The 18,758-nt window shown below is 43.6% G+C and overlaps 1 protein-coding gene across 1 annotated transcript; it reads left to right on the forward strand.

Annotated features, from left to right (window-relative positions):
- The first annotated feature begins 15,788 nt into the window (after positions 1 to 15,788).
- Positions 15,789 to 18,704, forward strand: LOC147283596 (Mitochondrial transcription termination factor family protein). The gene is made up of 2 exons (XM_086244719.1): positions 15,789 to 16,091; positions 16,184 to 18,704. The coding sequence occupies exon 2, from the start codon at positions 16,322 to 16,324 to the stop codon at positions 17,687 to 17,689; it is 1,368 nt and encodes a 455-aa protein (XP_086100845.1). The 5' UTR covers positions 15,789 to 16,091; positions 16,184 to 16,321; the 3' UTR covers positions 17,690 to 18,704.
- Positions 18,705 to 18,758: the final 54 nt, after the last annotated feature.

The raw sequence follows: 18,758 nt of genomic DNA on the forward strand, positions 1-18,758 counted from the left end.
GAGAGTTTGGCCGGAGAAAAACCAGTAAGTGATTCTCCCTATTTTCTGAGTTTTTGCATTTTCGGGTTTCTCGGTGTGTTCTTGAGTGTTCTTTGAAAAGTCACTTTTTGATTCAAAAAGGTAAGAGAGAGAAAACAGCAAAGTGTTTGTGATGTTAACTACTGATTCGAGTGGTCGGCTCGGCTCGGGAGATGCATTTGAAAGGGACAGTGACGCGGAGCTGAGCCGGAGACCACCAGGGGGTGAGGTCAGCTAGGCGTTGAAACACAATCCAGGGGAGAAACGCCGACCTCAAGGGGATGAGGAAAATCCCCAGGTATTGAGTTCCGATCGGGAACAGGAAGAGGGTGAAGAAGATGAGGAAGAAGACACAAATGCCGAGTCGAGCTCGAATGCCCCAATAAGGATCACCTCGGGGTCAAAAGAAAGGGATAGGGGTCGTGATGCCTCAACCTCGGCTCGGCGGGTGACGGGATATCTGATCGACCCAGATTACTACGAAGAGTTGGCATGGAAGGCCGACCAGATCCCCAACGAGATGACCGAATTTCATCTCGAGGATCTGAGAGAGAGGTACGGAATCCTGAGCTCGGTTCTGATAAGGTTGCCGATCGTCGGAGAGAGGCCGAGCTGACCCCCCAAAAGGATGGGTGACAATGTACCCGGAGATGTTCGAGAATGGGGTTCGGCTTTCGTTGCATCCCTTCTTGCAGGATTGGCTGGCCATGATCGGCGCGGCGCCGCACCAGCTCAACCCGAATATGTATAGGATCATTCTGTCCATGCACATCTTGTGGCACAAGGTGCACAAGTATGTACCAGACAAGGATCTGCTTATCTGCTCCTATGCACTGAGGTCTTCTGCTTCAACCGAGCTTGGTTTCTACAACCTTCAGGCATACTCGGGGCCACTGTTCACTGGGAATCCCTCATCCCAGAAGACTTGGAAGAGAAGATACTTCTTTGTTTCTGGGGATTGGGAGTTCGCCGATCCGAACAGTCCTCCTCCGGCTCGAGTCCCTAGAGCTTTTAGGATTCCAGGTGGGCATTGAATGTCTGGGAAAGCCGATCCGTATTTGACTTGTGATGATGACTTTATTGATTTGATTTGATTTGATTTATTTTTTTTTTTTTAAAAGCTAACTCCTTCTGTTTCATTTTTGCAGTTAGCTGGGGCAAGTACAAGCTTCGGGGTGAGCTCAGGGATCAGATCGCCGCGGTAAAAGAGTCGCCGCCGGAGTACCTGTCAACCAAATTCCTGCTCGGACCCACGCAGATCAGATCAAGCGGGATCTCCTGGTTTATGCCCAGGTGGAACCCGAGGACTGAGAAGAGAATGGACCCCGCCGAGCTGGAAGCCCGGTTGAGGAAGAGGGCGATGAGGAGCGCCCAGAGGAAGGCTGGAGCTCGGGCCCCTGCCGAGCCGGTCCAAGTGCCTGTTGCGGCCGCAGCCCATGCTGGACCCTCTATGCCGAGAAAAGGAAGGGCCCCCAGGTTGAGGCCCAAGTGGAGAAGAGGGCTCGGACTGAGCCCGGGGGTGCCAGTGCCGATGTCTCTAGCTCGGCTCCCACCAGAATGGTGGAGGTGGACCCCTCCATCTAGCCGTTCGTCACGGGCTTCAAGCGTGTAGTCACGCCGAGGATCGTGGAGGGGCTCTGGGCTGGTCATGAGGCACCGAGCTTCGGCAGCAAGGCCCTGAATGCATCCCGCCAGGCATGGTGGTAAGTATCTTTGATTTCGGATTTTCATGTTTGCCCGCTTGGCTCGGAATAATGATTTCCCTTTTTGTTGTTCTTTTTCTTTTTTTTTTTTTTTGCAGCTTGCCCGCAGGCAGTTTGAAGCAGCCCAAGCCGCTGTCGACGCCGAGGAGAAGATGAAAAGGCTTCGGGAGAGAAACGAGCTGAGGGAGAAGCTGACTGAAGCTGATCGCCTGGTCAGGGTAGAGCGCGAGCAGTCCACCGGTCTTCAGACTCAGCTGACCGAGCAGGAGGTAAAGGTTGCTCGGCTCGGGAAGGAGCTCCTGGTCTCGGAGTAGAAAGTGACCGACCTGGGCCAGTTTGCCGATGAGCTCTAGTGAGACGTTGAGGCGGCTGAGCGAAGAGCTATTGAGGCTTGGCGTCAGGCTGGGGCTCCGAGCGTCCAGGCACTTGATGACGCCCAGTTCGAGGGGTACCGAGAGCTTCTGGGGGTGATCCAAACGAATAGGCCGGACTGGAACCTGTCGTTCCTTGCCGAGCTGGATGATGAGGAAGACGCTCAGGAGGGTTAACAAGAAGAGCTTCCCCCCTCCCCGATCACCATGCCAGAGCTGAAGTGATCGCGCCTACAGCCGAGCAGACCCAGGAGGATCCCCCGATCCCTCCGGTCCCTGAAACTGATCCCAACGTTGAGATACAGATCGGAGGGGTCGAAGTGGTGCAGCTTGGTGAGGAGACACCTGAGGAGTCTGCCGAACCGACCCTAGAGGGGCCAGCTGAAAGATCCGCCTGAGCTTGTATTCTTTTTATTTTTGTTTTGTTCCCGGAGCCGAAGTGTGGCTCAGGGTTTTGATATATTTCCGAACGATTTGTTTTTTGAATCCTTTGTAATGAATTTATTTTCAGTATTTTCTTCCATTCTGATTTGTCTATCAGCTCAGCTCAGAAACGAGACTAAATCTCCAACAAGTAATAATGGACAAGAAAATGATGAAGAATAAAAATAGCTATGGTAAAAACAAAATGAATGTGATAATGGACAACTTGTTTTGAGATCGGTCTGACTTGTCGAGCACAAGACAATAAAATGAAAATTCACAACTTATCTTCAGATCAGCCTGATAAGCATGATGAAAATAAGCAGAAATTTTAAAACCATGCTGATCTCGGACGGGCTTGAAATATCCGTTGAGACATTAGGAATTTTATTTTTGAGAAACATGTTCTCAACTTACTTTCAGATCGGCTCGACATGCACGATAAGAGATTGAGTTTGAAGACATTTTTCTTTTTTAGAAATATCGTGTCGAACGTTAGGACTATAGAAAGTCACTTCGGCTCAAACATGGATTTTTATAGACCTGATAAATCTGTACCATGCCGAGCATCGGGCCGAAAATGACGCACCAGCTCAGCACAGGAGCTTATAGACCTGATGAGTCTGTAATATGCCGAGCATCGGGCCGAAAATGGCACGCCAACTCGGCACATGAGTTTATAGACTTGATGAGTTTGTAATATGCCGAGAATCGGGCCGAAAATGGCGCACCAGCTCGGCACATGAGTTTATTATTTTTTCGAAGGAAACACTTAGATCTTTCCTTTTTGTTGGGGGTGTATAGGAGTAGAGTCCCTAGTGTTTACTTGGAAAAAAAAAGAGTGGATGGGTCAAAAAGGGTGTTCTTCTTTATTGATTAGAAGGATGTTAGGACAGTCCTCGATCCTAACTACATTTACTGGTAGTAAATCTTGAGGTATTCAGCATTCCAGCTATGTTTGAGAGGCTTCCCAGCCATAGTGGCCAAGTTGTAAATGTCAGGCTTGACTATGTCTCTGATTCTGTAGGATCCGGTCCAGTTCGGATCGAACGAGCTCTCCTTGATGGCAAGAGGGTTCTTCTTCATGACGAGACTGTCCAGTCCTAAGCTTCTAGGTTTGACCCTTTGGTTGTAGTACTTGGCTACCTTCTATTGGTAGGCGGCTTGGCAGAGATTGGCATCGGTTCGCCTTTCTTCGATTATGTCCAGGTCGAGCCGAAGTCCGGTGTCGTTGGCCTCTGGGTTGTATGTCCCGGTTCGGAATGAGAGAGTCCCCATTTCGACTGGAACAACAGCATCGACGCCGAACGCCAGTGCGTAAGGTGTTTCCTTCGTAGAGTTGCGATAGGAAGTTCGGTAGGAACATCAATCTTCAATGGACACTAGGAACGAACACTTTAGCACAGACCTCCAGAAGCAGTCGCATAATTTTCAAAAAAAAATATTGATGCAAATTTCCGTAAGACAAAGGCAACAACTTAGAACTGATATTTTGGCTGATCAGAAGCCTTGTTGGATGATGACATGGATGTCGACTTGAGTTCTTTTGGCATGAAATACAAGATCAAAGGAGATGGACCGGTGTGGTACCAGCCAAACACGCCCGATGATGAAGTCAGTGATGTGTATTTGGAGGTGTTTGAATGAAAGTGAGGAAGAACAGGTGATGAACTTGGGAGAATAGGGAAGAACAAGGTAAAATGTTATGGGTTTATTCTCAGCAAATTGAGGATGCTTTTGGTAAGCTTTTTTGTGAATGAAAGTTGGTGTATGTGTTTGCTTGGTGATAGATAGATGGATTGCCCTGAACTTTGTGCATACGAGTTGGTTCATATAGACAAAGGAAGTTGTGAAGAGTAAGTTACATGCATGTGGATGAATGGTTGCGAAAGATCCACGCATTCGGTCATGAGCAGTGGCATGCACAGCTACCCACCTCCTTTACATTCAATGCTGCATTGAATGCAAGGATGGAAGATCAGGTAGAATACCCCAATAGTCATGGCTGTGAGCTGGAATATCTCATCTATCAGAGAATCCTGTCAGGTACACTTGAGTATGGCGGTTCTTCCCAACGTGGTCTTCTTAGAATGGCAGTGGGAGGCCGAGCCGATCCGAACACATGTCCTCATGTATAGATATGAAACTCATGTGTGATCGGATTAGATGTTTAGGTGATCAGGCCGAGCCGATCAGGTAGATGGTGTCGTGATCCCGTCAAGTAGAAATCAGCTATGACCTGGATTTTTTGAGATGATGATCATCAATGCCGAGCCGAACCAATCTCAGAAAACCAAGAAAAAGATGAACACTCGATTTCTTGAAGATTCTCAGATCGGGTCGGATCGGGTATGAAGGATCCGCCAGGATGAACCGATCCGAATCGACAATAAATTTTTGCCAAGCCAGTGTGGTGACATGGAGATCCAAATTTTGACCGTTGAAAAGTCAAACCTGAAGTTGGATCTGATTGGCCACGTGTCGAGCCATAATTGGTTGTTGGATTGATGTAGGTCTACCCACAAACAAGGAACATACATGTAAAATGTCTCATACACGCACTAAAGGAATTGAAAGTACATGTTGGTCCCAAAATCTTCAAAGAAAATAACTTGGCCTACAGGTTATTGTTGACTTCAGAATTGAACTCTGGATCACGCTCGCTCTGTATGATTTTAGTTTGTTTATGTTTTTGAACGGCGGGTGGGGTACCTGCGAAATATACTATGATGCTCAAGTCAGTTTATGTCTGATGTAAGTGAATGCTCAAATGGTTCGATTGTGTACCTTCTCTAATGACTATACCTATGTATATATAGTCGAGGATTTCTTGTGGATGAAGTTCCCGACGTAATGCGCAAGTTTCTCAATCCACACATCTTCCATCCCTATTTTTGCGTGATATTAATTGCACTTCACACCCACATTCTCAATTGAATTTAGTCACGAGGATAAACTTAACCATGTCTTGGGCTTTTTAGCAGAGCAGCTTTACAAATCCAAACTCAGTTAAATCACTCTTATGGGTTCAGCCCAATTGTCATTTGTTACTTGGGCTTCACACTTTAAATTTGAACTTTGGGTAAAGAGAATAATTTTCCCCACAATGCCCCATTTTTCTTTTATTAAATTCTTTTTTAATTAAAGAAAAATCAATTAATTTCCTTAATCACCTGGATTTCCTAGTTTTTCAATAATTCAAATAGGATTAACATGAAAATACTGTCATATACCAAATTAAATTAGGTAAAGATAAGTATTGATAAATTTTGAATTAGATAAACTCTTATATATAAAAAGATGAGCCTTTACCATTAATATACGTACCTGAGGAATCACTTGCATGTAATTTTTCAGTTTTGAACAAAGACTCTGCTATTGTTCTTGGTGTACCTGCCGTCAAGTTTTTCTCCGCATTCGCTAGTGCAACCTCGTCGTTTGGCCTTCCTCAGCCATATCTACCGTCATCAACTCACGACTTCCTCTAACCTGCGAGCTCAAGCTCCGATTGGTCCTCTGCTTGTTTCACAATTCATCAATGTTTCTTGGCATCAACGGCTTTGATTACATACACTCTGGCAAGGTTGAGTTCCGGTGACAAATTTGATGACTTGCAACTCGCTTTTCGCTTCGGCGCTGAGAAGTCGAGTCCTTTGGTTCGGTGATTCTAGGCGTTTCTGCAACTCTCGGTTTTGACGGTCCGATTCAGCAAGAAGCTCGTTGGGTACGGCAGTTCAACAAGGTCTGGGCACTCGTTGGTTCTGCGAGACTTACAGCATGCGTGCGGTTGTTCAGTGAGATCTCTGGGTTCGGCAATGTGGTGGCTAGGTTCGGCAACGTGCGTGGTGGCTGGGTTTAGTTGATTTGGGCTCGGCAAGGTTTAGCAGACTTGGACACTTCTCAATAGCTCTTCCTCTTGGCAAAGAGTAAAAAAAATAACATAACTTTGTGGAATCCAACTGAACAAGACCTTGCCATAGCCCGACAAAAATGCAAAGCTCTCGATGATGTTGTTTCCGTCATTTACCTCGTGATGCTAACATTCAAACCAGAGTAGGATTACCTGAAAATTTTATAGTTTTGTCTTTCAACCATCTTGATCATGTTAGGTTTCCTTTACACCCTCTATTTCATCTGGTTTTCCACTTCTTGGGCTTGTCTCCGATGCAAGTAAACACCAATAGTTTTCTTACGATTTCTGCTATCCTCGGGATTGGCTTCCGTTGGGGTGTCTCCTTGGGACTTGTCGATTTCTTCGCTTATCATTGTTGTGCTACTGTCACGAACGAGATTGGGTATTACCATATTACACCCCAATGTCATTGTGTGTTCTTTGGAAACAAACCGACATTTTGCAAAGAGTGGAAGACTCGCCCGATTCTGATAACAGAGAATTGGTTTGCTCCGGAGGTCTCTCGAATCAGCATTCCCCTTGCCTTTAACTTCAACTCTGCTAGACACCTTACCTCTTCAATTTCGATGTTGCATAAACTTTATATATATATATATATTTTTCACTTTTGTTTTTGCAGCTCACAAGTTTGCTCGGAAATCAATCAAGTTACCCGCACCTCGCAAAAGCTTTATTGAAGAAAACATAGCAAGTTTCAGCTGGATATCACTCTGTTTTCCTACGACAAAACTTTGTTGAGGATTTCTTCCTTGCGTACTAGCATCATATATGTTCCATATGATTCATCGATAGTTGACTCACGTCCGGACTTGAGTGATGGTGACCTGCTTGCACACATAGTTAGTTCAACCCCGACGCTTCTCTTTACCCCGAAATCGGATGCGTCCATCGAAAGTTTCCATAGAGAATGGGAAGCTCAGCTCAAGGAGCTTGAGGAAAGAGAAGGGGAAGGAGAAGAGGAGGAAGAAGAGAAGGAGGAGGAAGATGAAGACACAGGGGTATCTTCCTCTCCTGAGATCCAGATGGAAGAGGCTTCGCGCATGCTTCCTAATCCTAGGAGGACATGTGCATGCCAAGATGGTAGTAACTCTCAAAATTTGCAGAATGAAGATGACTCTGTTCTGGTCGTCTATGGTATCATGGCTTCATCACCCCCTGTGGGGATTCCTAGTTCTTTGTCGGGTTTAGGTTCGACTATAGTTCTCCCGTCGAGCTCAAGTTCTATTTCACTTTTGCCCCTTAATTCGAGCATGCCTTTGTCTCCTTCGAATCGCTGGCTTCCTCTGCTTAAGAAGAAGGATGGTTTGTACCTTTCTTCTTCTAAAGATTGACTACTTAGGAGTCCTGCAAACTGCCTCTCCCTTATGTACGACATAGTTCATCCCTCTGATCGACCAGCCCGAACTCACTTCGAAGTCAAACTATGACCTTGCATGCATGGGTGCTCTTGGCATAGTCGAGGTACTTTTTCTTTCTTTCTTTCTTTCTTTCTTTTTTTATCAATCCTGATGCTTTTTTTTTTTGGATAAACTATGCCTTTGCCACTTTGAACCTTCGCCTAAAGAAAACCATCAAGAACGACAAAGCTAAACATAAGGCTCTGCAGGAAGCTAATTCTGCCTTGAAAGCTGCTGAGAGTCGAGTTGTCAATTCGGAAAATAAACTGTTAGAGTCCGATTGAGAATATAAACTCCAGATCGAGAAACTAGAGGCCGAAGTTGCTGAACTACGAAAGAAGCTTACAGAAGTTTGAACTTTGCGTGATACTGAATTCAAGAGTCAATGTCATCAGATCAGGAAAGAGTCTGCGCGCTATTTTCACTATGGATAGGTTCAAGCTCTCCTCCAGCCCGAAAAGAGAGTTGTCGGAGACCCAGATGCTGTGTGGATGAGGAGTACGGCTTCGAGGTTGGAGATTACAGGTTTTTTCATGGAATGAAGCCCGAGGACCATCCTAGCAATGCGCCCGAGAACGATGATAGTGACTGAGGGATGGCTAGTTTCTGAGTTCTTGCTTTCTTGTTTTCGTTTTTTTTTCTTTTGTTGCAATATTTTGATATTTCGTTTAAGGTTTAAAGTTTTAGTTGTTTGAAATTTGAGTTAAATATCTCAAAAAAAATTTTGACTTACGTTTAATTAGTTCCTGTTTGAGTTAATAAATTACTTTTTTAGATAAGAACTAAATGTAACTTATTCCCTTAATTCTAACTTAACTTCAAATTTCACGATAATCTTTACTAACGGATTTCACTCCCCGTTAGAGACCTTACCCTAAATTCAAAATGCAAGATAATAACAGCGTATTACTAGATTTTTTCTATAAATAGGGGCAAGCATTAAGTTGTTTACCTGGAACTCCAGAAGGATTGTATATAGTTCATCAGCTTTAACTTCTGATCACTTCTTCTTATTCCTTTGCTTCGTCTTCGTTTTCCAACCACTATGACTGGCAAGAAGAAGCTGAAGATTCATGTCCGCCTGTGTGGTGATGCACGGATGAAAAATGATTCTCAAGGAAAGAAACTTTTGGTCAAAGGTTCTTCAGGTGGTTCGTCTACCAAGTCTTTGTCAAAATAATGTGTTCAGGGTTTAATAATTTCAGCATATTTCATTAATCACATAAGAAAGGTATTTATACCTGTACAAGTGAGGGTCTAAATAGCAAATACATCTATTTCTATAATTACAAGAAAACCCATATAAACTAGGAATTTAACACTCCCCCTCAAGTTGGTGCATAAACATCACACATGCCCAACTTGATAAGTGAACAATCAAATATCCTACTCGACACAGCCTTGGTAAGAACATCAGCCAGCTGGTCTTCAGATTTCACAAAAGGGAAATCAACAATCTTAGCCTCTAATTTCTCCTTAATGAAATGACGATCAATTTCCACATGCTTCGTATGATCGTGTTGAACCGGATTATGAGCAATCTCAATCGCAGATTTATTATCACAAAATAACTTCATAGCGACCTTGGGTTTATACCCCAAATCTATTAACAACCTCCTCAGCCATAGAAGCTCACAAATACCATTTGCCATACCTCGGTACTCCGCTTCTGTACTGGATCTAGACACCACCTGTTGTTTCTTACTTCGCCAAGTAACTAAATTACCACCAACAAAGGTGAAATACCCAGCTGTAGACCTTCTATCATCTGCTGATCCTGCCCAATCAGCATCTGTAAATCCAATAACATCCAAATGGTCATGTTTACTAAATAACAACCCTTTACCTGGTGCGGATTTCAAATACCTCAAGATACGCTCAACTCCATCCATATGTAATTTCCGTGGGTCATGCATGAACTGACTCACCACATTAACAGCATAAGCAGTGTCCGGTCGAGTGTGAGCTAGATAAATTAATCTCCCCACAAGTCTCTGATATCTTCCTCTGTCAGTCGGAGCAGAATTGTAGCTTTCAAACAACTTATGGTTCTGCTCAATAGGAGTTGCAGCAGGCTTACACGCAAGCATACCTGTTTCTGTCAAGAGATCAAGAACATACTTTCTCTGGGACAAAAAAAACCCATGTGAAGATCTCGCTACTTCAATCCCAAGGAAATACCTCAGGTTACCTAATTCTTTCATCTCAAACTCAGAAGCCAGGTAAGTTTGTAGCGAGGCCATCTCCTCCTGATCATCTCCTGTCAAAACCATATCATCCACATATATAATGAGTACAGTACGCTTGTTACCTCTTCGTTTAATGAATAGTGTATGGTCTGAATTACTTTGTTTATAGCCTGCAGCCCTCATAGACTTGGAGAACCGTCCAAACCATGCTCTAGGTGATTGCTTCAGGCCATACAATGCCTTTCTTAGTCTGCACACCATACCAGACTGTTCCAGTTCAGGAATTCTAGGAGGAGGATCCATATAGACCTCTTCTTCAAGATCGCCATGCAAGAATGCATTCTTGACATCAAACTGAAGAAGAGGCCACTCCAGATTAGCAACTAGAGACAACAACACCCTCACAGTATTCAACTTTGCTACTGGAGCAAATGTCTCCTGATAGTCAACTCCATAAGACTGAGTGTACCCCTTGGCAACCAACCGAGCTTTATACCTCTCTATAGAACCATCAGCTCTATGTTTAACCGCATAGACCCATCTGCATCCCACAGGTTTCTTCCCTTTAGGTAACTGAACCAACTCCCAAGTCCTATTTTTCACCAATGCCTCCATTTCTTCTGCCATTGCCTTAGTCCATCTTGAATCTGCTAAAGCATCCTGCAAATCTCTTGGGACAGATACAGAAGATAATTGATGCACAAATGACTTATATGACTCGGATAGCCTATGCGAAGACACATGACTATTTATAGAGTATTTGGCTTTGGCGTTAGGATCTGGTTCATAAGATGTAGGTGGAATACCTCGGGTTGACCTATGTGGAAGCTTATACCTAAAGGTGTCAGGCTCAGACTCAGATTGGATACTCAAATCATCAGAAACAGAAGGGGAAATAGGACGTACCTCATGAGACGCCTCTGGAGAAGATTGTATCAGTGGTGAAGTATGAGGACTGAGAGTTGTACTATCATCAAACAAACCTCCAAGCACTGAAGAGTCAGAAAGATCACTGTCACACTGCACCGACGAGTCTGTAGGTAAGCAAGATTGATCTACCAGAGGAGGTATTTCACCCACCGTACCCACTGAGCGCTCGATACTACATTGCTCGTCCTTTTTTTCTTGTAACCTGAAACCATTGAAAAACTCTATATCTATGGCATTCGACCCTTCACCAACGTTCTCCCCCTGAAGGGAAGGTGCGGAACACTCATAAAAAAATTGTTCCTCATAAAATGTAACATCCATAGATACATAGAACCGACGAGACGGAAGATGATAGCAGTTGTATCCTTTAGTAGCACGACCATAGCCAACAAATACACATTTCAAAGCTCGGGGCTCCAATTTGGTACGTTGATGCCCATGTAAATGGACATACACAACGCAGCCAAACACTCGAGGTTCCAAATGCAAAATAGACGGAAGCTCACAAGAATCAGCAAGGACATCCAATGGGCGCCAAAAATCGAGAACACTAGATGGAGTGCGGTTAATTAAGTACACGGCTGAGCTAAGGGCATCGCCCCATAAGAAAGTCGGTACTCGACCGCCAATCAACAATGATCGAGCAACCTCTAATAAGTGTCTATTCTTCCGTTCAGCCACCCCATTCTGTTGGGGAGAATAAGAACAAGATGTCTGATGGATAATGCCATGTAAACCAAAGTAATCTGTCAATCCTTTGTTAACATATTCGCCGCCATTATCCGAGCGGAGAATACGAATCGAATGATTGAACTGAGTTCTCACCATCTTATGGAACAATTGGAAGACCCCACATACATCACTTTTATTATGAAGAAAATAAATCCAGGTCATACGCGTGCAATCATCTATGAACGTGACAAACCATCGAACACCATTACAAGTAGAAAGAGGGGCAGGTCCCCAAACATCAGAGTGAACCAAACCAAAAGGAATTCCACATTTATTATCATTAGAAGAAAACACTATTCGGTGACTCTTAGCCAACACACAAGTTTCACATTGGAAATCCTGGAAATTACAACCACGAAACAACGAGGGAAATAACCGCCTTAGATAACTAAACGAAGGATGACCCAACCGCTGATGCCAGAGCCAGAGCCAGATCTTCTTCTTATTCGCAATTAACTGAGCACCACTAACATGATGAGCCTGACTTACACCATCCAGACCCAAAGTATCACCATCCAGATAGTACAAGTCCCCATCTCTCCTACCACTGCCAATCCTCTCCTTGGTATGAATATCCTGAAAAATACAGTGAGTAGGAAAGAAAACAACAACACAACCACGAGATGCAGTTAGTTGACTAACAGACAATAAATTGCAGTTTAAGGACGGAACAAACAAGGTATTAAACAAGGTAAGAGACGAAACATACACAGTTCCAATGCCAAGGACTGGAGAAGACACACCATTGGCATTAGTAATGAATGGTTTGGGACTACTAGATGACAAGGATTGGAATGCATATCTATCACAAGTCATATGATCGGTGGCACCTGTGTCAATTATCCATGTAGTTGTACAAGAATTAGCAGGAGTACGCAAAGCACAATAAGATATACCTGACTTAGCAGCAAAAACAGAAGTATTGACCAAATTTCCCTTAGGAGCCGGTTGGGTAGCCTTAAAAGGAGAGTCCCCTGGAGATGCCTTCATGCCTTTCGGATGCCATTCCGGATACCCATGAAGTTGAAAACACTTCTCTACCACATGGTTGGTACCATTACAATGAGTACATTTCCGAGTCTCATTCTTTCGAGTCCCGAACCGATTACCACTTGAGGGTCTGGCCACCATGGCCATACTAGTATTATTAGGACCACCAAGTATAACATCCTGGCGATTAGCTTCAGCACACACTGTAGCATAAGCAGTACGAAGATCAGGCAGAGGAGAGGTAGCAAGAATCCTTCCTCTAACACTATCCAAATGCGAATCAAGTCCAGCCAGAAAAACATATAGCCGATTAGCACTAACAATATCATTATACAACCCAATATCTCTCGAACATTCCATAGGACAAGGTTGAATTGCATCCACCTCCTGCCAAAGTTTTTGCAATATACCAAAATATTCAATAATAGTTCGACCATTTTGACGAGTGGAAATAACCTGACAATGGAGAGAATAAGCCTTGGAACCATCCTGACTCACGGAATACTGCCTCTTGAGAGCGTCCCATATCTCCTTGGCTGTCGCCATACGAATGAACAATGAACGCACATCTTTGGTCATTGCATCCAAGAGCCAAGACTTAACCATGCAATTTTCATCTTCCCAGGCCTCAAATTCAGGTGAATCATGATCCGTAGGCATAGGATGTGAACCTGAAACTAAACCCCATCGCTTCCGGCCTCGGATCTTATTATGTGCATTTAAAGCCCACTCACCATAGTTTGTGCCATCAAGCTTTTCTGGTGTGATTACTGAGTCATTAAAAGTAACCGGAGGAAGTGTAGGAGGTGTACTCAATTCAGCCTTCTTGCCATCAGTCTTGGAAGAGTCGGCCATGATACCAATTCTGATACCAAATAGCAAATAGCAAATATGGCAGCGGAACCAAATAGCAAATATGGCAGCGGAACCAAAAAACTGATTTGTAGCAGCGGAACAAGTCAGAGAGCAGGTCACGCACACAGCAGCAGCGAGGAGTAAGAATCGACGGCGCTGCAAACAGGAAAGAACAACGGCCGTCGTTCAGTCAACGTCGCAAGCAGGTTGGCGTCGTGTCGGGCAAGCGGGTCAGCGTCGCGTCGGGCAAGCGGGCTGGCGGCGCGTCGGGTTAAGTCGCTGGCGTCGCTGTTGGTTGACTGGAGCAGCAGAGGGCGGCGGGATGGCTTGCTGCTGGTTGACTGGAGGCGCCACGGCAGTGAGGATCAGACGGTGTGGTCGGCGCACAGAGAAACATACGGCGTCGGCGTCGCTGCAACTGTTCGGCGCACAAGGGAACAGACGGCGGCGTCATTATCTGGGCGGCGTCGTCGTCGTCTGGGCAGCAGCAGCGTCGTCGTCGTCTGGGCAGCAGAAGATAGGGATATAAAATACCAATATTTGTATTTTATCAGCAGATATGGAGAAGTCACGTGAGGAACAAAAAACAGAGCAAAATTAATCCCATGCACACAGCAACAAGGATTTACACAGAGAGATTCTCACGCAAGGAGCAATAAAAACAGATCAAGATCAACCCTAACACACCACCAAAAACCTAAGTCTGACGAATAGGAGTTTGGGTGGCTCTGATACCATGTCAAAATAATGTGTTTAGGGTTTAATAATTTCAGCATATTTCATTAATCACATAAGAAAGGTATTTATACCTGTACAAGTGAGGGTCTAAATAGCAAATACATCTATTTCTATAATTACAAGAAAACCCATATAAACTAGGAATTTAACAGTCTTCTTCTGCTTTTACTCTTCCCCAGAAAAAGAGTAAGGGCAAAGAGGTGCTTGCCATTACCCCGAGTAGTTGTCCTGGCACTACCTGTGCCAGAGGAGGGGGAGGAACTCCGGGTCCTTCGAAATCTGCTGCTAGGGCTGCCAAGGATCAAGGGAGGAAGAAGATGAATGAAATTGATTTAAAATGCAATTTATGACCAATTTAATATTTGAGTGGAAATAGAAAGACTATTGGTGATAAAAAGCCATATATATGTATTAAATTCCTTCTACACAAAGCAGCCATTTAAGCCCATTTCTTCTTGTTTCATTTCTCTCTATCCTCCCAGACTTTGTTGACACCAAAACCCACTTTTTTTCTTCTCTATTTCAAAATATACCAAACAACAAAAAACCCATTCTCACTCCTCCTAGAGTCCCAGGCCGACACCATTTCTTTCATCTCTCTTTCCCTTAATTTCTATATCAACAAGCCAACCAATATATATATACTCCAAGAACCCATTTTTCTAAACCCCCAGGCCGACGTCTCATTGACTCCCCCATTCTCTTTTAATTCAAACAACACCCAACCAACAGCTAATTGAGTTTTGATCAACCAAACATCAAAACAAGTTGCTGCCCGTGCTATTCTTTCCAATTTGATTTCTGCAAACAGCTAGCTTAAAGCTCGAAGTAATAGTTATATCAATGCAATAGTTTACATTCCGTAATGTAATAGTTGACATCTCATATAGCAATTAGTACAGCAATCGAATGTCAATTGGAAATCAAATGCCAATTGGAAATCAAACTCCAGTTCAGATTACTTACTGTGCGGAAGTGTCTTGAATTAGTGTAACCACCTCGATGTTACGGCCTCGACGTGCAGTAATCAACCCAGCTGCTGTGGAACGCAAATCACAACTTCTATGCACGTTCTTGTGTCTCCAAGGTAAGGGAATTGCTATGAAAGTCAGATCCCAAGATTTCCACGATCCCAAAGCTCCCAGACTCTTTTGGTGAATTGTCTAAGGTTGAGTTACTAAAGAGTATATGCACGAGTGTTTATATATAAGTCTACCATCAGACTTTCTCTTTTTCTTGTGGTTTCCTAGAGAGAGTTATCAGAAGTGTGGTGAGATTGGGTCTCTGTTTGAATTCAAATTCAAAGACCACAATCCTCATCTACCATCCTTATCTCTTAACTGAGATATGAGTTTTATCCAATCAGCTGAGACAAGATAGTATCCACCCCAAATGGGCGGATAATTATTGAAATTACATGACAATAATTTCAGATAATTGTAACATGATCAACCAAACATCAAAACAAGTTGCTGCCCGTGCTATTCTTTCCAATTTGATTTCTGCCAACAGCTAGCTTAAAGGCTTAAAGCTCGAAGTCAGCCTCGCACCACCATTGACAAGTCGAAGTCACGCAATCTTTACGAATTCAGATCACGCGGCACGCTCCCTCGTCGTGCTCATCAGCCTTGGCGCCGACCCCATTGCTTTGATCAATTTCAGCAGCCAAGCTCCTCGCACTGATCGTCGGCGCTGCAAAACGGAAAACCAGTCGGTATGGCCTCTGTATATACAGCTTGGATTGATCATTTTGGGGTGTGTGTTCAATTAGCGTTCAGCCATCCTCACCCAAGCAGCAAGCACTATACCTGTTTGATGAAAGCTCCAACCAAGTAAATTGTCTAAAATTCCGCCTCAACACACCTTCTTATTCAAAAGTTTGTCTCTTTCTCGATCAACTAATATCTAGGATCTACCGATTTAGGTTGGTGCCTTGGTGGGAAGGTCATACGACTCATACATTTGGGTCGTATGAGTGCTAAGCAACCCTTTATGCAGCTGAGAAGGTCATACCACACATACACATAGGGAGTGCTAAGCAAGCACAACCCAGAATCGTCAAATGGCCATAAAGGTTTTAACAAGAACCACAGTCACCCGCTTCACACTCACTTTAACCCCCAAACAAAACCCAACTTTCTCGGACCAAAATTTCCAATCTTTTTCAACAAACCCAATAAAGCCTAAATTTTCCCACCAATCCCAATACAGGAAGCAGATTTCCCTCGCAACTCTGCTCCAAAGGTATGGCTTCCCATCTTCTCTGCTCCACAATTTCCTCTCAAAGAATCACTTTTTACTGAATTCCAACTTACAGGAATTAGAGAAGTCTCTAGCTATTCTCTTGTCCTTCAAAATACCCCAGAGTTCCCTTGTTTCACTGATATGTGGCTGCCCCGGGGTTTTGGATTCTGAGTTCCTCAAGAAATGGGAAATGGGGTTCTCAAGTTTGGGGCTTTTGAGTGCTTCCCCATTGATGATTAAGAGTGTTTTGGAACAATCTAAGAGGTTTCAGATAGACCCAGATGGTGTTTCTAAGAGTGTTGAGGTTTTGAGGGGTTTAGGGTTTAATGATGGCACCGTTAGGAGGGTTTTAGAGGGTTTTCCAGGTGTGATTTTGATGAATGAGAGGGAAATTCAAAGGAGACTGGAATTCTTGGTGGTAATTGGAATTCTGAGGGATGGAATTGATTGGGTTCTTCGTTCTTTTCCAGGGGTATTAGGATTTGGGGTTGAAGATAGGTTGAAGCCATTGTTTTATGAGTTTAAGGGTTTTGGCTTTGGTGAGGATGTGGTTAAGAGAGAGATAATGAAAGAGCCAAGAATTCTTGGCATGGAATTGGGTGAATTTTCGCAGTGTTTGGAATTGTTGAGGACTTTAAAATGTAGGGTACCCATCAAGGAGAAGATTTTTGGTGAGGGAGAATTTAGAGCTGGGTTTGAAGTGAAATTGAGAGTTGACTGCTTGTGCAGATATGGATTGATTCGTAGAGAGGCTTTTGAGGTGTTGTGGAAGGAACCAAGGTCAATTATTTATAAGGTGGGGGACATTGAGAGGAAGATTGAGTTTTTAATGCGTAGAATGAAATTCAATATCCGTTGTTTGGTTGACGTTCCAGAGTATTTGGGCGTGAATTTTGAGAAGCAAATCATTCCTCGCTACAATGTGATAGAGTATTTGAGATCAAAAGGTGGGCTTGGTTGTGAGGTGGGGTTAAGGGGTTTGATCAAGCCTAGCAGGCTTAGATTCTATAACCTGTATGTCAAACCGTACCCAGATTGTGAAAAAATGTTTGGGAGATTTTCAGGAGATGTTAAAGTTCAAAGCCGACATCCTGTTGGACTATGGAAGCTATTTAAGCCAAAAAGGTATCCAGAATCCAAAGAAGATGTGATGAACACAAAGTTATATATGGAAGCACTGGGTTAGTGTTGCACTGTTTTTGATCCATTCTTCATTGTCCAAGTTGAGGACTTTACCAGGAAGGCTTTTGTATCTTGTAATCTGAATGGGTGGGATAATTGTTGATGGTATGCATTGTTCTTCTGATGCATGGAGGACATACTTGGTCGTATTTACTGATTTGGCTTTGGCATTTGCTGATGCATGAGAACTAGCAGTTTTCCTTGTATCAACTTTACTCCATTCTTTATTAAATTGAAAGAGACGAGGGGTGGATTTTGCATATTTGGGCAGTTGAACGAATGGCTGAAATATCTTTGACAGAAAGATTAAAGACATACAAGAATGTGAACAGAAGGTCTACAATTTCTTGGATTCTGTTGTGGAAACTAGAAGTGATATCAGTCAACCCTGTGCTTCGTTTTAAAGCAGATATGAAGAAGCAGACATACTGTATTGTCTTATTGCCATTCAAGACAATACAGAGAATGAAGAAGCTGGTAACAGTGAGGCAAATATTTGCTTATACAAGCACAATCAACATGATTGGATTTGGCTGCTATCATTGGCTGCCAACCGTCCATCCATGTCCACTCAGTCAAATGCGTCCTGCCTATAACGAAGATGAACACTCCTTGGGACATCAAGTTTGGATCTTGGCCTTTCCTATCTACCAACAACCTCCTTGCGCAGGTGGTAATCACTCGTGTGTGGCTCTAGGCATCCTGAGATGTCCAATGCCAGATACCCTCCTTTTGAAACCTTTCTTTGAGGGAGGACTGCAAGAACTTAAAATAGGGTATAATAGAATTGTATAAGAATAAAGTCGCAGGACTTTGAATGAGATGCTTTGTCAAGGAAGATAGAGGCATAACACCATCAAGCAGAAGTGCAGAACTTGCTGATGGAATCGTTGAACGCTGCAGCTATTTTTTTTTTCCCAGATGGCTGCTAATCATATATGAAATCAATTAAATCCAGTGACTCAGAATTATGCTTTGGCTGCTTTCTTTTTTTCTGCTTAATACGAAGTCCAAGTTTCTTGTTGTAATGGCTATGATGTTTATTGACAAAAAAAAAATGGCTATGATATTTT

This window comes from Dryas octopetala, chromosome 5 (assembly GCF_963921425.1).
Source record: "Dryas octopetala chromosome 5, drDryOcto1.1, whole genome shotgun sequence".
Classification (NCBI taxonomy): Eukaryota; Viridiplantae; Streptophyta; class Magnoliopsida; order Rosales; family Rosaceae; genus Dryas; species Dryas octopetala.

Bases quoted from the DNA above. Each gene is read 5' to 3' on its own strand.
- LOC147283596 (XM_086244719.1), top strand. From the start codon at position 16,322: ATGGCCATAAAGGTTTTAACAAGAACCACAGTCACCCGCTTCACACTC.